Genomic DNA, 24841 nt, shown 5'->3' on the forward strand with positions numbered 1-24841 from the left:
TTTGTGAAAATTACTCATATCTCAACTAATACTTAGCAGCGAAGAGCTGAATAATTTAATGACACAATGACTAATAATTAAACTATTTTTCTTTGATGCAATATTTAAATGATGTTTATCAGCAAGCGCCGAGAAAAAAATTGTTAATGTTAGTCTCTGAATTTATCTCACATCTTTGCTTGAAATAATTTTAAGTTATTTGGTTCTCGATCGAAATTATGATCTGCATATTTGAATCTGTAACGTTTCTTAGATCATTTAATGAAAACGAAATCTTGCAGCACCTTCTCTTCTAGAAGAATTTTAACCGTGTATATTGTTAAAATACCAATATTCGATTCAGCTCTCTTGCTTTTAGGTAGTACGAGCCCATTACCTATATTTTCTATAAAGCCCTAGATATGACACGTTCAGCTTTTTATCATTAAATTTGAAAAGAGCGAACTTTTTCTTTTGGATGTGGTTGATCGTGTGGTTTAACGGGAAAGATAATAAGGCTTAAGCATAAAAAGGATTTCACCGTTACGGTGTCCTTCGCGATCAATTTGCCTTTTCGATGCGCGGTCTCTCCGTCGTGCTTTCGTTTCTCTTGCTTTTTTTCGGATTTATCCGCGTCCCTTGTTGTGATCGCTCTCTTTTTCTATCTTTTCAAGAATCTCGACGTAATATTATAATCAACCCGTGGAAACTATTTTAACGGATGGTGAATTTCCCTCGGGAATTCTCGAAAAATGATCTCGTCGACGTCGCGGCGAATAAATGGAAAACCGCGTTGAAATTGTTGCTGTTGCCGTCGTGGTCGCTATGTTAAAGCGATTCGCTATGCTTAAGTGCCATCGAGGATAGTAATAGTGTTTCCAGATGGAGAGGTCTTTCTTAGATCTGCCGAATCATCTATGGGAAGAAAGTGTATACCTGAGAAACGCGTGAGAAATACTCATCCTTCGCGTTTGATTTTGTTCGACCATTCGGGTTCTGACAGATAATTTTTACTAGCAATCCATTTAATTCAAATTGAAAAATAAAGTTTCTTTCCTCAGTGGAATACCGAGGTGGACAACTCAATCCTGTTTTCTAATTGATCTGCGCAGAACAAAGTGCAAATATTTAACTAGCGTTTGATTTAAAATTTAATTACGGAGACATTTAATGTCGAATATCGATTAGTACAACGCACAAGCACACATTTCAAAGATTAAATCTTTACTTCCGAAAAAATATTAAAATTTTGTCGGGAGAGAGAGAGAGTACAATAATATACCTACAATATTGTGTGTCGCATGTCTTTACTTTTGTGTGAATTAAAAAAGAGAACGAGACGTCACACGACGGAACTGCTGATGCTGGTTCGGTGCAACGGGTAAATTTTTTGTATTCGCGAAGCAACAGATTATTGGTCACAGATTGTAAACACACGAGCAAGGAGGAAGTTCGTTGGTGGCTTAGGTGCGCTGAACTTTGCACCGCGTTTCTTCCCTCCGTCCCTCGTACCTTTTCTTCGTGGATTCGCTGATGCCGGTGGGAACTCGACGACTTCTCAATGGAGGCCGACTCCCAAGGCAATCCAGGGTCGTTCTCTCACGGTGCGCGCACGTTTTGCGCTTGTGTGAGGCAAAATGGGATCTATCAGCGACAGACGCATATATGTATTATACATATACGATGTACGTGCACGTCAGCCGCGTGTCCACTTTCACCTACGTTGTACATTTTAACAGCGCACGTCGCCTGTTGTTATCGGCTAACGTTTCGGCGGCTACCTATCCAGGTTTCGACGTTTAACTGCTGTCAGTGATTGACACACAATTTACGAGACCACAGAACGCAGCGGGATCAAATGTAAATCATACGTATCGCATCTGGAACGTTGGATCAAACGCACGTGACGATCGGAAAATTTAAAGCAGATTGGATTCTGAAGTTACTATGCAGGATATTTCTGAATTACAATACTCTCTTTGAATCGTTCGAAATCTCGTGAAATTCCCACCGATTCGATATTTTTCAAATAAAACCGATGATATCTCGCGTTTTTATTGCTAGATTTACATTTTCTACGTAGAATAAAAGAAAATTATTTGCTCATCTTGTGTAATAAAAATATAAAAAAGTATTTTTTTCTTATTAATTATTTACGAAGTATGTATAAAAGAAAGCAAGGCGTTTGAACGAACCAGTCAAGTCTTACACACAACAAGCATCTCGTAGGATACATAGGTCTAATATTAGAGGCACCAGATCCTCTTGGAGGGCCCCATGGAACATTATCTCATCCCTTTTGAGCGCATCCCGCGCATCTCCCCTTAACTTTTTTCCCTTTCGCTTCTCCGCAGCTCTTCATCCATCGCTCCAACAATCTCTCATAACTGTACCTTTCGGAACATTACGATGGAATTCATGATGAACGTGTTGGAATGATCGAATCACACGATTCTGATGCTTATTACGAAAAGATTGCGAATCTCTATACATTCCTCTCCCTCCTATCGATTAGAGTTTCCTATGGATTAACAATTAATAATAATTTCGTTCGTCGTCCTTGGATTAATTTAATTCCTATTTATCCGTCGTTATCTATTGTAATTCGAAGTATTCTTCAACTTTTTTGTCAAAAATAATTTCTATTTCACAAAGAAAGTTGTTGATTTGGTTTAATTGTGCACCGTTAACCTCCGCATGGAGGTCTAGGTTCGAACCTTTGTTCGAATTGTGGTGATATTTTTCGCAATAAATTCTTTACAGTGATTTTAAAAAGGATGCTTATTAGCGTCAAAAGTTACATCAATTGAAAAGGACCAAAATCAATGGAAACATCGTGACGATTATAATTAATAAAGATGGGCAGTTAGGTCGAATAAAAAATCTTTATTGTTAATTATTTATTGACGAAGTAAAAGTTTCTGATTTGGTTTGCTGATAATGTATTTCGATCTTTCAAGCCAGTCACGATAAAACAACTGAAATAATGACGCGAGGTACTTAGAATCGATTGTTACCGAGCGACCTTGGTTAATTAGCTCTGCTATTAGCGATACGATGTCCTTCTATCGTTATATGGTTGTAATATAATAGTCATCGTAGCAGTAATAACGATAAATGTATTTAGAATACGGGACACACGTGTGCGCTGGGTTATGAACGTGAGCAAATAACAAGTAATAAATTAAATAGTCCAAGTACTTATATTTGTGTGTGGTAAAGATATTACTTTGTGCGCGACATATTTTATGCACTAATGAGAATTTTTTCAAAGTAAATAAAGAAAAAACGAACTTTTTTTACTTTTTTTTGTCAAGTAAATAAGATAGTTGAGAGACGAACGCGTTTACATTTAAATATGTCCGGATATTTCTGCGCACGTATCGTATACATTTCGTAACGGGTGGGGTGCATCGAGCGAGCGGTGCGTGCACTGCGTGCCGCGTGGTGCGTCGCAGTTGCACGAGTTGCATCGTACGCAACGGCGTGCCGAGAGAAGCCGAGAGAGACGCACGCGTCGAACGTGATACGTATGCGGGCACGCAGGCACGTATATCTACGTAACGTATATGCACGCGCGCGTGCATATTTATGATCATGATTCGAATTATGATACGCATTTCCGTTAACGAGAGCGAACTAGTCCGAGAGGAGTAGCGAGGAGACAAGAAGAGACTCACGGATTTCCAACCTGCGACAAAGGCCCGTTCTAGAGAGTTGAAAATCTGGTCAAACGAGGGCGGCTGCTAGCTTTACGGCTTTACACGGTGGTTAACGCGATGCGCGTATACACTTTCCACGCATCTCTGCGTTTGCTGCGCTTCGCGCGCAGTTGAAATTCCCGCATGTTTTTAATATAAAAAAAAGAATTAAAAATTTCGAAAAAGTTGCATCAGAAGCAAGAATGTGAGACAATACTTTCTCGAATAAAACCTTATTTATTTCTACAAAATACAGAAAGGAGAAAGTTTATTGAAGCATCTATGATGAAAGTAGTATACTGTACATATATAAGCTCTCCTTCTGTAAAGAGGAAAATTACATGAGAGTCTTAAGATACATTTATTTCCAATTTTATCAACAATAAAAAAGTGACCTCTTTTATTTGTTGCGACTTGAGAAGAAATGACTCCAGAGATACATAAAATAACAGTACATCTTACTCATATTTGATTAGATTTTTCAAGGCGGTCCTCGTTAACAATTTGCTGTAGGTTGATGTTTAGCATACATCGCAACAAAGCCTCGAGGTGTATTAGCCGCGCGTTGGAAATCCGAGCAAATAGCAGCACAAACATCGATCGAAACGCGAAGCTATGCACTTAACGAGCATCGACGAGCGTCCTCTCCTGGAACAGCTACCGAGAACGATGTCGGTAGCGAAGACTTATGGGAATGGTGCTCGTTAGCGGAAGCGCGCAGTGAGAGACTCGCGCGCGCGCGGATCGCTGGGCTGGGATTAGGGCGTGCAGCAACAATGGACGAGTCTGTCGTCCTTGTATGGCAAGGATCTTCTTCTCTGCCGACTTTCTTCCGTCTCGCTTCATCTCTTCCCCGTTTCCTCTCGCCCTTTTCTTCTCGGTGTTCGTCTACTATTACCGTTTTCTCCGATCTCGCGGCTCTTTTGTTACACGGTGCCGCATTGTCGTCGCAAAGACTATCCGCCATTATCGTCGACAATAGCAACAGGCGATTGTTTCTTAACCCATTGAGCTCGATAATCACTCAGTCAGTCGTCTAGGAATAATTATTAAATCTCGTGAATGATAGAGTTTGAAGAATCTGCATGTGTTTAGAAATATATTTTAATCCTGAGAAAGAACTACTTATGGTAGTGTGTGTGTGTGTGTGTGTGTGTTCCTGGGCTTAAATATCACATATTTATTTAGGTCTATGATAAATAATAATCCTAATTATATTTATAGTGATTCTCCTCGTCTATCACATTATAAAATAATATGAGTAATATTCATATTATTTTTATGTTATATCGCATAAACCTTGATCGATGTGCTCTCATTCTTAATTAAAAAAAGGGAAGTTGTTATACCTAATTAGTGCAGCTGCATAAAAGCATGATAGATGAGAAATTTTTACATAAGTGAAAGAAAGCAGGGTTCCGTTAAGTAATAAAGCGACTAAATGAACATACTCGTTCGAAATCCGTTATTTGGTAAAATGATTGCCTTTCAGCTGGTCTCGCTGACGTAAGTTTAGAGGAAAAGTTAGACAGAGATTAATTTTACAATTACTTCCTAGCTATAATGTGAAAAATACTGTTTTTCTGAATTTTTCCTTCTTTTGTTGCGCGTTATAAACGTGCGACGCATCGTTCGCAAAGCAGACTTTCGTTCGTGGCAGCGAGGCAGAAAGCATGTGGGGTAGATACGTACTAACACATAACTAACATATAACTAATAATCACGCCGCTGGATCGCTGTACCGGAAGGCACGCTCTGCGTGTTCCGCTGGAAATGGAAATTCTTCCTGCCTCCGTTCCATCGTCTCGTTAATTGCCATCTTCGTCGATTAGGTTCACGCGCTTCTTTTTCACCTTTACAATTGTTAGCGCTCGTGCAGTAGGAATTCGGATTGATCCTTCGATGTTGTAAGCGCAGATGTGTGTGCTTTTCTGCGGTTAACGTAGTTTCATGAGATTGACCTAGGTATTTATATTACTTTTTTGAAGGAAGTTGATACAATAACGCAAATATTTATAACATTTCGCATGATCGCTATAAATTCTGTATATTTCGATTTTTTATTAATTTTTTGTATATTCACTATTCTTATCTATAATAATTATATAGTACAATAATATTTCTTCTGTCTTTCTGAATACGCGAATAACCGATTTCAATTTCACATAGCAGAAAGTGAAATATAACTATATAGCTATCTGGATAAGGTCTCTAGGCACGGGATTATACGTATAACGTCTCAAGTAGTAAAACTGGAGATTCCCTTGTTCTCCTATTTCCCGTTGAGATACTAGAAAACGAGCGACCTGAAGCACATTGTCTCTGTCATTAAGACAATTCGTGTTGTTCTCTCACACAAAGAATTTCACAGAATTTTACTTGCGTGTTCGTGATTGAAGTATATAGTTTTAAAGGATATTTTATATTGCACGTGAAATTATAAAATTGACAACTCTGATGGCTGACTCCAACTCGGAATTGACTATTGTTTACGAGTTTGGCGGATAATCGTATTAGACTTATGTCGAGCGAATTGATCAGTCGCGGCTTTCGTTCCATCGTGAAAAAGCACGCGATTGTACTGGACGATTCTCTCACGCCTTTTCCCGTGAGCGACGACGAGAGGGGAAAACGAGCCGCTCTTCCTCGAGCGCGTGCTCAAGAACTTCCGTAAGCTCGTTGAATTTCTACGCCCGCGCCGCGCGCCGGCCAGGAGGCCTATCTATTTTCCAAACCTATTCTTCCGGCGGGACTTCTTGCGCGCTGGATTGCACGCTGTTATGGAGATTTTCCCACGGATACGAAACGTCGGTAAACCTCGGCGAAATCGCGAAAAAAGAATTCCAATGGTAGGACGACATAAAAGCGCCGCGTTCGTGCGCTGCGTATCATTCGAGCTTGTTTTATTGGACAGAGGAGTTTGCCGGGCTTTTTTTTATTGACGTATCATGACAAATCATCGTTGGGGTGCGGCCCTTGGCAGATTGTCAGATGAATAATGATGCCTTGAGTGATGCGCGCGTGTTGAGGACGACGGGTTAAAAAGCGCAAACTGTAGAGAGGGGGTCCGGTAAAAACACGAGAGTAAAAGAATTAAGTGATTTTATCTGTTTTTTTCGGACGCTTTCAATATATCACCATTTGTAAGCAGCAAAATTTTTATCTACGCTAAAGTAATAAACCGTTTCTTCTTATTGAAGAAGAAACGTAAACAAAGAATAAACTTATAAATTTTCTTTTGTATTTCTTTTTTATTTGTTCTCTTATCGTTATAAATCATTTGCCAAACTCCAAAATATTGCATTAATAAATAAAGAAATCCATGTGTAAAACTTATATTGAATAATAAGACAAGAATTAATCAGTTGCAGTTTCTAATAATCATCAGGATGGGAAAAAGTAGACGAGTTATTTAACGCTATTTTGTAATAATACGTTGCAGCAGTACACTTTCGACACTCCCGAAAATTGAGGAAGGAGATGCACTGCGCTTATCGCATTTTAATACGATAGCGTCGATAGCCCGCAGCTATCGTTGCGTTTGCGACGTTCTCTTCCCTTTTATACCGGGGTTTTATCGCCGGCGCGGCGGCGTAAACCCTTCTCTCCGTTATCGCGCTTCCTCGCAAACGTACAGGCTTGATAAGGTCAAGAGAAACGGCAGACGACATCGCGACGCCGTTAGCCGTTAGTCTTCAAGTCGATCGAATCCCATAGGACGCGTAATAAAAGTATGCGAGCCACGTACGAAAGAGCTACTAAGAATCACTTGACTCTACTCGACCTCGTCGCCGACTTGGTCCAAATATCACGCGCACGCCATGGGAAAAAAATTATTGTGCAGTATTTCCTCTTTATAACCGCGCATATAATTCTCTCTTGTGAGAATTGTCTACGCTATATAGACTACGTTATACAGAACGTGTGTGATTCTTTCAAGAGATTCTTCTCTTTTTCACGTTTCTTTTTACAACTTTTTAAATAAAGAAAGTTTATTTTATAGAAAATTGTTTACAAAACGAGAAGAGTAAGATTAGTTGACGTAGAGTTATGTGTTAATAAATGCATCGAAGACGACAACAGTCCAAAATCTTAGATACAATACGACTCAATTAATCTTTGAAATTAACGATTGATGGCTAGTTCACTGATCTTGGAATCCGAACGCAAATCTAAGAATATCGGTTTACTTTAGAACGCTACTTATGGAACTACCAAGCTGGCGTAATCCGCTTTAAGGACAGAAGCATTCATTTTGAATTCTCGCTGTACGCTCGATATTTCCAAAGTTCCAAGAAAAGGCTGAAGAGAAGATGGTGAAAAGGCATCGAGGATGTAGTCGATTCACGCGAATGCGTATGATCACGATATAGAGGATGGACGAACCTAGTGCGTCCTGGCGAAAAGATCACTGAGAGGATGCACAAGCATACCAGCCAGCTTCGCGGTCCAGGTGGCCATAATGGCGGCTATCACGGCGCTAACAGGGGCCCAGTGAGGAGATGGAACAGCTTCCATGGTGGTGGCGGCGGTGGCGGTGGCGGTGGCGGTGGCACGGGTAATTTCAACGATGGCGTTGGGAACGGCGGCATAGTCACGAAAGCCTGTCAGGAGCCCTTCAGGGCCGTGCCTAAGGTGGTGCAAGCCCTCAGGAGCGAGTCCGTCGATAGGACTCATCGAGCTCAGCTACCGCCACCTCCCGCCCCCTTTCCCAAGAGGAGATTTTCCGTGTGGTGAGTCCTCGTAGGATTACATTGAGGAAATTTCGACTTTTGATTGCGAAAATTACTTGTTGCTACCATTATTATTATTACGATGTGTCGAGAGAACAGGTATATACGAATTGTCTCTCGGATTGCATGGAAAGTTAGAAATAAATTAATATAATCGCAAATAACTCATATATATTAAGGTAATTATTATAACAATTACAGATTCTCTATTAGCAGCTGATTGATATATTTTTAACTATTGATACCTAATAAGCTGTTATAAAAGCAAGCGTATAATCTCGTTTGCATGTAACGTAAAGTCATTCTTGTTCTAACTTGCGTGATTACAAGTTACCTATACTTCACGTAAGCGATGTTTCTGAATTACCTGTTGTTTTCACTTTTATAAGTTGATAAGTAGGTAAGTATTATAGCTCAAAACCACAATCTTGGTTTAGTATTCCGAAGTATATACATATAACTTCTTATCTTTTGCTCTCTCTCTCTCTCTCTCTCTCTCTCTCTCTCTTATTTTGTTAAATGTAGATATAAATTTGGGTAATTTAAAATATCTAGCGGTAACTTTGCGTAAAAAATTTGTTTCGTTTATAACTACTTTTGCGCTCAAGATATTTTAAAATAAGTATTAGACATTGCTACATTACAAAAAGATATTTAACCCTGCCCCTAGCGGAAGTAGTTGATGGACAATTTCGCGCTTTCGACCGCGTGAAAGAGGAGCCTAATAGTGCAGTGAATAAGATTAAAAAGAAAGGATAATAGAAAGGGTAATAGCTCTAACGACGTCATAGAAATATTTCATTAGGTTGAGTGGATCCACGTGGCTCAGTGTTGTGAAATGGCACGGATAATTTCGCAAAATGGACGCCGTTGGGGAGCAAGAATGAAAGAGGGAGAGAGGATGAGAGAGAGAGAGAGAGAGAGAGAGAGAGAGAGAGAGAGAGAGAGAGAGAGAGAGAGAGAGGGAGAGAGAAAGCGAGAGAAAGAATGCTTAGGCATGCGGGATCGTCGACAATGAGGAGACTGCTGGCTACGCGTCGGTCTCCGTTAAGATCAGAGCGAATTATAACGAGCCGTCCCCTGCGGGTATATTTTGGGAAATGGGAACAGAAAGGCATGACCGGACAAAAGTTTGCGCCGAGACTTCACACGCCGCTGCGGAATAAAGCGGACACGACACTCGATGCGACGCGCGCGGCGCGTTTCAATTGCTTCTGTTACGAGTACGCCGAGCGTTGCGTTGGCGGAAAACAAGCTAAAGGTACGCGGTGAATCGCTCGCTAAATCGTTGGAAGTACCTATAGGTACCGCTTCTGTTAAATTTTGCTTTCTGTATTCGGTTACCAGTTCTCGTTTTCGAGTATATGTACCGCATATAGACCGTATAAAAAGCTATATTTCCAATCGTATCGCTTTATGGCGTATTTCACGTAACATTTATTATTCTTATAGATATTCAAGAAATAAAACCGAAGAAAGATTTATCGTATTTGTCAACCATCTGACGAACTGAATATCCGAGTGTCAAAATGTCAATCAATTTAGAGCGTCAAGTAAATCTAATATAATATATGTTTATTTCTGTACAGAATTTTAGAATGTCAACAATATTACAGAATGAGATATATTTTAAACCTATTTCGTTTATATTTACGCGTTTAATTTAATTTTACTTTAGTTTTTTAATACGTTAAAGTTGTCTTTCGTCCAATCGATCGAATAATAGCTAATGTGCGACTATAATCCAAATTAATTCGACAAATATTTACGGCGAGATCGATCGTTTTCTCTAAGTAAAAGCGGAAATGTCGGCGCACGTGCAGATAGCGGGTGACCTAGATGCCTAACGAAATAATCCTGAGGAAGCGAAACGATCGAGTATAAAGCGACGTTTACAGGGTTAACTCGCGATATTAGGCTTGAAAGACGGAGAAGCCGCGGAGCGTCATCCACGCGAATTCAATTTTCTGCGATGTACGAATGCACATGCACACAGGATACACACACCCCCACACGCACGCACACGGGAGAGCAATAGGTACGTTACGGATGCGTTACGCGTGCGTTACGCATCGCGGCTCCGTTTGTGTGTTTAAGTCGAGGGAGGAGCGGGATAACACGCGGGTCAACAGCCTTCGACAACCTTACGGCCTTCTGCAACCTCTCTTTCCTCCTTCCCTCTTCCCTCTACCTATATACCATCTCGGTTTTCCGATTCTCGGTCGGTCGAGCATCGACATTCGATTCACGGTCGTCACCGTTAAATTGAGAGAGGACTTTCCGCGGTGAAAGATATCTCCAGGTGTGAAAAAACAAAACGCGCTCCGAGAACGGGAAAGAACTTTTTCTTATCAACGCCAACGATGTGATTGTTGTCCTTTAATTTGTACAAATGTTATTTCGTTCTTATTTTATAGTATTTTTCCATTAAACGAATAGAAAATTAATATTATGTTTTATAATCTACATTATTAGATAAGATATATATGTAGCTCTTTTTTTAATATACTAATTTTAAATAATCGAAAGTTATACTTTTGATGGAGACTTCATCTCTAATTCATGACGTTCAACTACGTAAGTTCAACTACGATATGGGGAGGTTTGATGTTACGCTATAATACTTTCTATCAAGAAAAACGATTTCGGTTTGGGCAATCACATTTCGGCAGCTTCCATCTCATATCTGTATAACCGTAGATTTTCGTATATCGCCGAAAATTGGTTGAACCGTTTGTGCTTTTATGACTAATTTGAGGAGTGCCCTTTTCGACGATGGGGAACATCTGTCGATGGCGTCTCGTAGTACCCAATATTGGTAGTAGAAGTTAATGCTGGGGCGTAGAATGGCGTCACGGAATAATAGGTGTTTGCGCGAGCGTGCGAACACCCTCGTATTGTCGTTCGATTCGAAACGATGCGAAATTGAGGGGTTTATATGATGAATTTTCGAGTCTCCCTTTTTTATCTCCTTGAGATGTACGATACTCAAAAAAGCCAGACTCTGTTGACCCTTAACAATAAACTGCTACTTTTTTTTGTATAAAGACTACATAAAATATATTTTATTCTCTTTTTTATCAGGATTTTTTTTTAAACAAATGAGTTACATTTAATTCGATTTTAAGAAATTTATGAAATTTGCTTTCAGATTTATTTAATAAATTTTGACGTAAGATATTTTTATATCCTATATTACGGAATTTCTTAAATATAAATCTAAAAATCTGTACTGCAGATATGTAATGATATTCATATAATGCGATGAATGTTTTTATGGAAAAATGTTTTTTATTTCTGTTACAGCTTCGGGAAGCGGACGGGCGGCAGCGCCAGGCGACCCAACGAATGCTTCGTTCTCGAGCCCTCCGAGATGATTGTCGTAAGTAGAGCTTTGCTTCATATTTGCGATAAGCATTGGGATGAAAAAAGAAACTGTAGGAGAAAAAATGCGTCTGGATCGTTAACGATTTTGAGAAAGTTTAGCCACAAAGGAACGCTTTGTTAACTTTGTTTATTCAGTTTTACGAAGAAGCGAGTTACCCGCGTTTTCCGCGCACACGTACACTGTCATGAGTACGTTATTTCAATCAAAACTGGACGAGCAAGCGTAATTTTTTTTCTGGTCGGTTTACTGCGGAACGTGAAACGGTTGTGGCTGCGGCAAACGTTTACGAGATATTCTCCGAGTGCCACGCTACGCCAAGTGCGGCGTAAGCGGCGATATCGCGCGGCGAAAAGACAATGCGCTCCGGACGCTCGCGAGACATAACGTGGCGGACAGTTAATCGATAGTTTCTCTCTCGGTATTATGCTCAGGTTCAGAAGAGTTTTGGAATCCCCCGTCACGCGCTCCCACAGTTAGCTCGCTTTATTTCGTTTCCAGTGGCGGTCGATTCTCGACATGCCGAAATTAGGGCAAACTCTTAGACGTGTGGGACTAACCGACTCTCGATGGAAGTTGCTTTTTTCGCAAATTGCGAATCTCAGGAATACCTCGAACCTTTCGACTTTAGACGTTGACAGAGTTGACAGAATTTTCGCGACGGAAACGTTGCAATTTTGTTTTTAATCTTCCCAATGGATTTTATATTATTTAGTATTTAGTTTATAATATTTCAGATGAATAAAAGAAACGTTGCAAATCTCGAAATTTAATTTAAACATCATACGTTTTATATTTTATTATCCAGTTTTTAAATAAAAATTTGTTTAACGCATTATCTCGTTTTTCATTGATTTTGTTTTCTTATTGAATTAAGCACTTTTTATTTTACATAGAGAATCTCTTTTAAGAATAAAGCACTTTGATGAATCTTGGTGAAAAATGAAGGAAGCGAATAATAAATAATTGGAACGATTTTTTCTGTAAAGGAAAAGTTAAATGCCACGGCAATATTTCCATTTGGAATGCTTCGTGCGTTTTTATTAAATCATTCTGAAAATGTGAAACGACTATCGCGTAAGTCAGGTTTAATTACGTTTGTAGTTGCAACATTAATTGGAGAGTTGCACGGAATGTTCTGATATTGCAGGTGAACTTTATTCGAACAAGTTGTTGGAAACGCTGGTTTGCATCTCTAATTATATTGTGTGGACAGAAAATTAAGTTTCTGATTCGAGCTGCCATCTGTAACCGCATTCTAAACTGCTTTACCGACAAATTGTGTGATACTACTTGTTGATGGTCGATTAATCGTAAGTCATTATGATGACCATAGATATTCTAAAAAACTAAGAAAGATATTTTGATGTATTTGTGTTTGGGGTTTACAGAAAAACATTTTTTTAAACATTATCTTTTATTAATTTTTCTTCTTTTTATATTTGGATTATTTTTTATGCACAGCATCGTGTTAATTCTATTACAACAAATTTATTGAAAGAAGAAGCTTTCTTACTATTAGCGCAATGTATTTTTTATAATTAGACGACTTTAGAAAATTAATACCTACTTTCTAGTTTTTTATTTTTAGTTTATAATAGATTTAAAAAACTACTTTAATATTTTTAATTATTTAAATTCGTAAAATTCGTAAGAAATATTATGGCATTACATTAGCGTTACGTTAAGTGTATCCGACTTGGTTGTAACAGAAGCTATAGTCTATCGGATTAAACTGGTTTAGTTCCGCGTTTAATATCAATCAGATTCGGCTTTCAATTACGCGCCCGGGTTACTCGAATACAATTTGTATCCGAGCTTTGTATTAATCGACGCACTCTATTCCCAATTTTGCTTTACCCGGGACAGTTTACCAATGGTTACATCGCTCGTAATAACCACGCATACTGTTTCCCGCCGCATTGAACTTTGAAATTTCGCAACGCGAAACACTCGTTTTGCCCGAGTTGTTATTTCGATACGTTAATTATAAAATTTACTCACCTGCAACCAACACGGAATTCTCCATGAATCGTGCAACTTTTTTCACCTATAACCGATGCTTTTCTGTGCAATAGGAAAATAACGCAGTTTTCTATAGAATTTGATATGTAATACAATGTAATTTGTTTTTTATATTTGTCGTTTATTATCGTTTTACAACGTACGTTTTATTTCGTGAAAAGGTCATAAAAATAGCTTATGCAAATCAAAAGCGTACCTCTGAAAATGTTAAAATAATATGAACGACTTCTTTGATTTATTTAATTTTTCTACACGCACGCGAGACGCGAAATATCGGGACGGGAATATTTATCGTAAAGATAGCAACATTTATATCGGCTTTGACAAGTTCCGGTCGTGTGTTTGCCGAGATGAGTGGGATTTTTTCTTTCACGCAATGTCAGAAAAAATATCGAAAGCATTCGCGTGTACCGCATGGCAGGCAGGTGGTACACGCGAGTTCACGTGTATCCTCGGGCGACTCTGTGACCTGTACGCGAATTGGACGTCTGACCTTTAACCTTCCTCCCGCGCTACCGTGGCACTTTATCCCTGTCGCTTCGCTCACACGCGCCACCCGAGAGCTCATTGTGCGGGGTTCCATCGCTGACGCTCGACGCTTCGGATGAAGATTAATCATCGCCGTGAAGTCTACTTGCGGACAAATACCGCGCTCTAATGCTGAAATAAGTATATATAAATATACATTTTATGGATGTTAGAAACTCGAATATTTCTCTGTTAGCCTCGCGGATTCTTCAATTAATTACGACTTATTTTCGACGTACCGTTTCTTAAATGTCAAAGGACTAAGAATCCAAGTTACAAACGACTAAGAACGAATCTTGCGATTATTTTTCCTGCTATTTATTTTTGTAGCCATTGCGAACGAGTTTTAATGCTAAAACTAAGAAAACTGGTATTGTGGGTTACTTGAAATATAAACAGAGCGTTACACACATCGCGCAGGATGCGGGTATTAATTACATAACCGAGCACGTCTTTCGCGCGTATCCTTCGATTCATTAGCGTGTGCAGTTTTCAAGAAGCTTATCTCCAGTGACGAAACAGCGTCGGGCGCCTAAAAGCACATGGGTGTCTGACGCCGCGCCGTGTGTATGATGCGTAAATCGTCTTTGTTTCTTATGGAACTCGATCGCCGATTATACGACTTATTTACATACGTGCAGCAGAACGAAGAGACGTCAACAGATTGAAAAAAATGCAGATGGATAACATTGCTAATTCTGTTAATATTTTCTTAATTTTATTGATATATGACATTCAATCTTATACATATATTCCGATAAATTCCGTGCGACTTACATTTTAATTTTATCAATGTTTATCAGCTTTTCTTGTGTCTTCCAAATGGATAAAACTCGATCTTTTTGTAATCGTTAAAAATTCCAATTACGCTGTTCGCACATTCGTAAAATATAAAAAGAACGTTATTTCGTTAAAGTTATATGAGAGCGATGACGATCGACGACCGACACTCGCAAAAACTGTACGTCTATGCTTTAGGTGAAGTTGCACGAGATTCTCGTTATCGAAGAATAACGATAACACAGGCCCACAAAAAAGAAAAGTTGTCTGCGCCATGGACTAGACCATGGTATTCCCATGTATTTTTGCCTGCTGAAACCGAATATGACCTCAGTTTTGCCCCTACACGTCAGGATTTTTTTCTACAGTCAAAAACAAGATGTTTTGCCCACGAAACACCTTTTTTTGGCTGTAGAAAAAAATCCTGACGTGTAGGGGCAAAACTGAGGTCATATTCGGTTTCAGCAGGCGAAAATACATGGGAATACCATGGTCTAGTCCATGGCGCAGACAACTTTTCTTTTGTCTGCACCATGGTCTAGTCTGTGCACAGGCCCACAAAAAAAGAAAAGTTGTCTGCACCATGGACTAGACCATGGTATTCCCATGTATTTTCACCTGCTGAAACCGAATATGATCTCAGTTTTGCCCCTACACGTCAGGATTTTTTTCTACAGTCAAAAACAAGGTGTTTTGCCCCCTACGAAACACCTTTTTTTTGGCTGTAGAAAAAAATCCTGACGTGTAGGGGCAAAACTGAGGTCATATTCGGTTTCAGCAGGCGAAAATACATGGGAATACCATGGTCTAGTCCATGGCGCAGACAACTTTTCTTTTTTTGTGGGCCTGTGTAATTAAAGGAAGCCATCGGCAATTTTCGTTGTCCGTTGTATCGTTTATCGAGAAAGTAAATCGTCATTTACGTTCGGGAGGCAACGAAACTTCCGGTACGATGATATCGTTTTTCATGCGAGCAGAAAGTTATCTTTCAAAGGAAAACCTCTTATTTACGCGGAAAAGTACGCGCGCATCGGCGAGGCCAATTTCCACAGGAAAACCGATAACCGGAGGCGAATCGATCGTTACGGTTACCATATACGGAACGAACAAATACGGAAACTTCGCTTCTACGGAGACCAACAAGTTGCAGCTGTAATACCGTTTTGCGCCGCGAATAATCCGCTCAGCGAGCATTACTCCGTTTCCGATCGCGTACATTTCTCTCGCTTTGCCGTGCAAACCGTCACTAGGGCTGGGCTATTCGATGGAAAAGTATCCTGTGCGCACTAGCAAAAGAAATAGAGAAAAATGTACCGATACAGTAGCAGTGATAGACGTAGAAAAAATAATTGCGCACGATTGCAATGTTGCTATAATTTCCGTACCGGTTTGTTCCACGTACATGCGCACGTTCCGTACACCCAATTATGCAATTATACAAATTATGATCTTTGTCCCATGATTATTTCTCACCGACCTAGATGTGAGCAAGTCTGCCGAGTCACTTTTCCGTGGGTAATGCGGGAGGTAAATCGTTCAATAAGTCCATAGAGAGATATCAAGTTCTCGTATGGTGTTTCTTCTTTTTTTAATTCAACTGCGGTTGTATTAAAAATATACAATAGTCATGAGAATATTCGATGTAAATATACGCGCATTTACGTAAGAATCACGACCGATGCCACATCCGCCATGCGTAAGCGCCTTTTGGATAAGGATTCATTGCGGGGATCTCTGCGTACAGGAAGTTTGAGTATAATCGGGGCCGTGACTCGTCATGGTATTACTCAGATTTCAGTTTTATCTTCAGACTCTTTTAACACCCGCTGCTACCCACGAAGGGGCTTTTCTGCAGGATATTTATACGACATGTACTTAGCGTTAAATGTAGCTACTTAATATTCATGCAACGCTGAATGAGATTTTCATATTAAACAAGCAAAACTCGTATAAAGGCGACTTAACTTAATTTTATACAAGTTTCTTTTAAAACTTTGAAGAAATTTATGATATAATATTAATATAATTATATATATATATATATATATACATATATATATATATATATATTAATTTTATATATTTAATATGGCATTTTATATACATGCATTTATATGTATATATGTATGCCATATATACACATACTAAAGAACTATACTAAAGATCTATGATGCTCTGGCGCTCTATTATTTTTCATATCATAGCGCAACCAAATCCTGAATAGTGACATTGCTATGATAATTGATTTTCGGTGTAAAATGTCAAGTCTGAGATCCGAGTTTCGAGGATACGATTTGCTCGGGTATACTCTGACATACTTGGGATGAACTCTGACCGTGCCTTCTACCCTTTGACACACTTTGCCACATATCCAACAGCGGTCTGATATTGTATTGGAGTTTACTCTAACTGTAATTGTGAGATATACTGCTTATCACAATATAGTTGGTATTTCGATTATGGCACACGTTGGCTCTTTTCTGTTCCTCCCTCTGACATTCTGATATTTCCGTTATACATATACCGTATTACACTCCTTTAATCGCCAGGATATATTATACAGTTTTTCTTAGTATAAAAATATTATCTCGCGATTATACGTAAATATTTTTGTGCACATAATTTTTATAACTTATTTATATAATACACAATCCCAATACACGAATACTGGATCTCAGACTAGAATCTTGTGTGGTTTCTATATAAATTGTGCAGTAACCATAACTCAATTATAAATTATAATACTGAGGAGAAGGGTATAACTCTTTCATAGTTTATACTTCGTGCAGTTGCGGGGGCGACAGAAAATGTCAAGTAGGGTGACAAAGCGCCGCCTGTAACGCCGACCTATTTTGAATAGCAAGCTCGGTTGATATAGATATAACTTGGTACAAAAGAGGCTCATTAGTCGTATCGTAAGTATGTGTACGATTTTCGTTCGTTGTGGCTTAATATTGATCGGAATTGTGGAGCGAGGACGAGACGGATGGAATTTCTTGGACTGGCAAAAATGCTAAACCTCGCGCCGGTTTCGTCAGAACGGAAAAACGGAAAAAGCGAAAGAAAGCGACCAGATTTGTTCCGAAAATAAATCCCCGTCCAGACAACGTGTCCTCTCCCCTCCACCGGTTTAGTGCGAGGCCGTGCTACAAGAGCCGCGCATCGCTTTTTTTCTTGCTTGTAAATTCCGTCGGACGTCTGCGTGATTCGAGTTTGCGTCTCTTTCCTCTTCTGAATATAAACGCATTTCTGCTGCGTGAATTCTTAACTATGTGATACAAGTTTGGCTAGCTCTGCATTTTCGTAGATTTCAGCTTTTGATTGTCATTTTATGGCATTTTGTATAATGTATGTACATTATACGTGCATAATCGTTTCTTCAATGAAGAAATATTAAAATTTCAACAAGTTTTTTCACTATTTTTTAAAACATTTTTCTGAACATTTTTGAAGCATTCTTTAAGCTACTCCTGTTATTATTTGATTTAATTTTGTAATATAATTTAATATATATATATATTTTGAGGTTGATGACGTACGTATAATCGTCTTATCGGTGAAACCTTATTAATCAAGACAGTCCCGACTGTCAGTACACTTTGAACTCATTCGCCGCGGCCTGTCCGCGAGTATCGTATTCTCTGGCCCCTTTTAAACGCACATTCCAAGTCGGCACGCTTCCGGCGCAGGATGTACGCTATATCTTTTCGTTATTGAAACGCATTTTTAGTTTCCTCAGTTTAAATCGAGCGAATACTACGGAATTATTTCCCGTTATCTTGTGCTCACGTGTCTTACAACTTTATCGTGCGACTCAATGAGTTCACGGAGCGCACGTGACTCGCGAAAATATCGCTTACTATAATTACTATATTATTCCTAGACTTATGACGAATAATTTTCCGGAAACGTCGGAATTAGTTTAACGTGTAAATAATAAGTATAAATAGATGTAATGCTTCCGAAATTAAATAATTATACCTACATTTATTCGTGCTACTCATTCGTTTATTAATCCTGCGTTCTAAGCAGTATTGTTCTACTACCTCGAAGTGCAACGACGTGTGCTTATCCCTGATTACATGATCATACGTTACATCTGTGCTCCGTTTGTGAACACAAGATCGTTCGGTGAGCTTGGTGGCGATGAAGGCAAACCATCGTCAACGAAGGCATGTGACGTGGTCGTACGACCCAGATTTCTTTTCCTGAGTATCGCTTATTGTTAGATACACCTGTAACCTGTCGCTGCTCGCTTGCCTGCTTACGTTGCGAGACGTATTGACGAGGCACGGCTGCTAATGCTAGTGCGGTACGCTTGACCGATTATGGGTTACGATTGGACTTGCACGCTGTTGGAAGCCGTTCGTACATTACTCACACATTATCGCCATTGCCCCATGCGAATCTATGACGCGAGTGGGCGAAGGTGCGATACACGATATGGCTTGACTGGCGACCGATGGATCGACTATATCAATTCCCCGAAGCGCAGATACGTATATGTGCGTATGTGCGTGCGTTCGCGCGTGCATTCGTTCGTATGCGTACATCGTACGATAGACTTCTCATTCATGCCCCACGACCGGACACGTGTGCGCGAGTATACGTAGAACCGCGCGTGAGTAAAGTCGCCGAATAATCCGGTAACTATTTACATTCTTACGAGGACGTTTTTTAATCGTCGCGATAACACGCGATAACACGCGATAACGGCGATGTATATATCCAGGAATCGCGTATAAATAACGGGATGCATTGCTTAACATCTTGGAATCGGTGTAAACACCGTCGTTCTTTGCTCTGTGGCTTATCTCAGTATATGCTTCCTTTTCCTTCTAAGCTCGAGATGACTTTTTTTACTTTTGTGACACCGATGCCAGAATGCTATACCTTACCTTTTACAGCGAAGTTTATTTCAGTTATATGTAGCTCACACACGCACTAGTTCCTTAATTAAAATTCTAATTAAAAATTCAAGTCTACTTAAATCGACCAAAGCATACGAGTTTATTACCTAAAGTTAGTTCGTTAATGAAAGCAGATATGCTAAACATTCAGTCAGGATGTTGTAGCTTACAAGAAATTGCGACAAATGAACGCGCGTCGACAAATTAATGACGCGACTGGTCCATTTTGAGCGGGGGGTATTAATCGAAGTTGCCTTGAACGATCTCCCCTCGAGCGGTTGACACTGCATTCCCTGCTGTATGTAAGATAGAACTGTCTCCCGTGCGGGGATTGCAGTGGTGATTAAGTGTTCGTGCACGCGACAAAAAATGAACATCCGTGAAGAAGAAGATAGCGTGCTTATCGTGGCATACGGCGCGGCGCGGCGGACGAGTTGCGGCGACTCCTGCAGTTGCTTTTCGTGTCTCGTTCGGCGTGGTCGACGACGCGGACGCGCCAACCGTCAAGAGTTGTTGCTCATATTTTAGATGTGGCATAGCGATTAATCGAAAGTATGAAGTGACGATTGATTGAACGACTAATAGGACGGGAAGGCGCAATCGAGGTGTTTGCAAAAATCGATTGTGAATCGAAGGGACGAACTGATGAACCCTGTGGGGCCTGTGGCAGTCTCGAAATTGATAGATTTTCGAGAGTGCGATTGGGGTATAGCGATAGAAGGATTTGCTTCGAAAATAGCGCTGTCGGTGTTTACTTGATATAGGTTCCTTTGGCATCGTGTCGCCGACCATAAACGATTTTTTCGGAAGCCCTAAGGGGTCTCTTTGAAGCCATCCTATCAGCTAGCACTTCCTGGTAGCGCGATAGTCTTTGGTAGTGTTTCGTCTCTATCCAACGAGCCGTGGATCTCGGAAGGCGAGAATTTAACAGGCATAACGTGCGCGAATCACGATGAAGCTTTTAACGATAATTGTTCAGCATAATTGCAACTCAAATTGTTTCCATTCGATATATCTCGATTTCTATGCATTTGTACCTTATCTCTCTCCTATTATCTGTCTAACAGCAATTTCTTGAATACGACATATTTTATTTGATTTTGCATACCTTGCGAATTTTTAAGGAAATATATTCCGATTTTTTTTGCAACTTATAAGTTATGGCAATTTTTTCTAATGGAGGAAATATCTCCATCGCTTTTTTTCTCGCTATCTTTTGGCTGTGATAACTTTAAATTGCCTGTTTTGGCAACCATTTCCCACGTTGGAAACGGTATTTGCGCACTATATGCAAATTTTCTCTCGTTCGATTGGAATGCAGCGACGCTATTTCTGCCTTTCTCTATGACCAACCGACGGTGTCTCTTTTTTTAACGGATTCCGCTGGCATTTCCATGGATCTTTCTTGCGCGCTCAGTGTTTTTAGGACCACGTTTGACGCCAATGGCGCATCGGCAGCGCAGGAAGAACCGAAAATAAAGTAGACAGGCGCCGAGCTGAGCCGAGTCGAGCTGTGCGCTGTATGAATACCATGCCACTCATTCGCGGAGGTCCCGGAGAGAGAGAAATTTTTAGCCGGACGCATCCGTGTGTATAGCCGCGCCGTAATGCAGACTCCTCGTAGGACATGACTCGGGAGACAGTTTATGCGCCCGCGTTCATCAACGCGCCCTTTCTCACTCCGTGCAACGCGCCGTAATTTATATATCTTATCCGACATTCAGCTTCGCGTTTTTTCGCGAAGCTATGTCGTTGATTCGCGGCTCCAAAATTTACAGACGACCTCGTGCACTGTGGACATGACGTATCATTTTTTAATTTTGTCCGTGATACCGAACGATGTATGAATACGCTTGATAGACTTTGAATTGGCCAAGAAATACACCCACGTATTACACAAGAATAAGATTTTATGCGTGATTGCCTTTCGTGTGTAGAATGACGAGATTTCGAAAATAGAAAATTCCGTATGCATGTAGGTTAAACTATTTTATGCGAATACATCTCGAATCTTTTTTGCCGTTATATCAAGTTCACAAGTTTGACCAATCTGCTGGAAACATTTTCAAAATCAGTCATAAGATTCTCTTTCAAGAGACCTTCTCGTCTTCGTTTCACAAGTGGCTCGCCTCGGGTTTTAAAATAACATGGTCCCATATTTTTTTTTAATTATTCGGAGAGGTAGTATTACCTTCTACGTTAACACATGTGTATGATATCTGATGCCTATTTCTACGGGCAACGTCGGAAGAATGTAATTTTTTTCTAATATGTCACGAAAGAGAGCTGTCAACGTTACCTAAAGGAATATTTTAGTATAATTAAATCTATAAGATTAACATATGAAAGAACTAAGAATAATAAATCTCATTATTTGTCGAGTTTCCACAAATATGATAATAAGACATACTTAGTAAAAAGCTACAATTTTATTTTTTATATATATTATTAAACGTCAACTGTATACTTAATTCATTAATTAAGTTATTATTTCTTTATCTTTTAGACTTTAATACCCGTTCCGACATAAGTAATCAAGTTCTTCATATACGACCATGAGTTATTTAGAATAAAATTTTTTATTCTCCATTAATTTCATATCAGAATTTCCGGCGTCGACAAGAAAATTATAACGTTGCGACATACGATAAGCCTTTCTACGTTCCTGAGCGCGTAAATCACGTGACCGCAGCAGGTCGGTCTTTGGCCCTCTTCAAGAATCGTGCGCGATGTGCGATTCAGTTCTCCACGAGACGCGATATATGTGAGAGTGCATGCGCGTACGTCAAACGCGAAACACGATCCAAGCAGGATAATCGCATTAACAATTTTATGAAGGCCGATTCCGTCGACGTCGACCTCGAGATTATTAAGTTTGCAAGGTCCCGTCCGTGAAACGATAGAATCGCCGCGATTACACATAGATGAAGGCATTTACGTTAGTTATCATCGCGCTCTCGTAAAACCCAGTCGTTTATGCGAGATATCGTTTGACGTTCGCAGTAAAATGTTCAATTTTTGTGCGGCAACGAAGTTTACAAAGTGTTGTCTGATGATTAACGTGAAAACGTAACAGTGAATTGTTGGATAAATTGGCAAATTTTTGAAAAACAGATACTTATTGAGACATTGAATCTCGTAGCACATGGTTGATTGGCTTGTTGACACGGTGAACGTCCGAGGGCCATCGTAGATCGATTCGCGTAGTGATGACAGTGAAGGAATCACGTGGATGTGGCGCGCAATCAGACGTCCTGTAATTCCGACTAAATTATCCGAGTTGATTATTCGCGATGTTGAAACATACGAGCAGGACTGGACGACCTCGGATTGTCGTAAGAAAACGAAAAGGACGTTCGTTGTCCAGAAGCTGGCCTGGTACACCGAGAACTCTATCGATCGTGTCATCCGAGGTAAAAAGGCCCATCTCATCTGAGAGTCTTTGAAAAGTTAATCCATTACGAGATGTGAAATTATGTGATGAAAGTTGTTTGCATAACTCGTTGATGTTTACTTTGAAATTTAAGAATAAATATATTTGCGCGAAAATTGCGCTGATTAATTAAGCAAATTTATTAAACGATTTTGACTTTTATATTACTATATAAACATTTATTTTCTCATTTTTACTACGTATAATTTTCTTCTAATTCAATTTAGATTATTATAATTTATGTAGCATGCACGGAATTTGTATAATATAATAAATTGTATTTATCTGTCCAATATGTACATATATGTTGTATCGAATTGCACAAATTCTGTGTAGGCGTTTCATACATTGTAATAGTTAATTAAGCGAAAATAATATCTAATAAGAATGAAAATGCATATACACGCATATCACAGAGAGAGAGAGAGAGAGAGAGCATTATCATACACAAAAGTGTGTAAAATAAAATAGACCAGATATTTCTTTCAACATTTCACGCTAAACATCCGCTGCGGATAGAGCGCGCGAACTTTTATCTTTCGTAATGATTTTAATCGCTGGTTTTATCTTCTTCCGTTGAGGAAACAGTCGTTTATTTCATATCAAGTTTCGATTACATCCTGGTATCTTGATTCAGGGCGTCTATTCCTCTTGGTTGATAACCTTGTGTATGGGGCGATACGAGCGATTGTATCTAATGAACGAGGTCATTAACGTTCGGATCGAAATTGACGTAAAGAACAACGAGGAGGCAAACGCATTGACATCTCGCGATCGTACATTTTGTATGATTTTTGTACATTTGTATAAGTACGCGTTTGTATATATACATTTGTATACACGTGGACGTATGTCGCCTACGCGCGCGGGTCGAAGGTCCCACGCAGAGATTGAGCGCACAATGTAAGAGACCGACAAACGGAATGAATGAGAGCGTATAATTGAGAGAGTATTTCTCTTTTAACCATAGTTAACCGCTCGCAAAGAATGGAGGCAAATGATGTTTTTACATCTTGAAATATTATTTCATTCTGTGCTTTGTCTCAGTATTAATCATCAAAATGTGTCGTTCGTTTCATTAATAATTTTTATGAATGATTAGTTAATCATCTCTCTATAGAATTTTGAACTCATTATATAAATAAATGATTATTTTATTTTCTCGGAATTATTAAAGAATACAATGTCAGTTCGACTACAGGGAGAATGCATTTTTTTTAAATATTGTTCTTTCTTATCTTTATAAGAATTTTATTCTTAACAAAACATCGATTACATCTTTAATTTGACGTTTGAATTTTTTGCTATTATTATGCATTTAATATATATCTTTAATTGTTATGCTATGAAAGAGACATAGATATATT

General features: G+C 39.4%; 1 protein-coding gene across 7 annotated transcripts in view; it reads left to right on the forward strand.

Moving 5' to 3' along the window:
• Window positions 1–24841, forward strand: part of LOC139773040 (rap guanine nucleotide exchange factor 2) — a 116388-nt gene that overhangs the window by 70893 nt on the left and 20654 nt on the right. For 3 of the 7 annotated variants that reach the window (XM_071707228.1, XM_071707230.1, XM_071707234.1), the window contains exons 2-3: window positions 7876–8413; window positions 11720–11795. In XM_071707228.1, coding sequence (XP_071563329.1) covers window positions 8100–8413; window positions 11720–11795 — 390 coding nt within the window. In that variant the 5' untranslated portion in view covers window positions 7876–8099. Of the gene's footprint in view, window positions 1–7875; window positions 8414–11719; window positions 11796–22678; window positions 23455–24841 lie in introns of those variants that run through there. The other 4 variants (XM_071707229.1, XM_071707233.1, XM_071707232.1 and 1 more) reach the window with 2 other exon arrangements.

Source organism: Temnothorax nylanderi, unplaced genomic scaffold, assembly GCF_030848795.1.
Source record: "Temnothorax nylanderi isolate EJ_2023f unplaced genomic scaffold, tnyl_v1.0 TNYL_tig0056_pilon, whole genome shotgun sequence".
Lineage (NCBI taxonomy): Eukaryota > Metazoa > Arthropoda > Insecta > Hymenoptera > Formicidae > Temnothorax > Temnothorax nylanderi.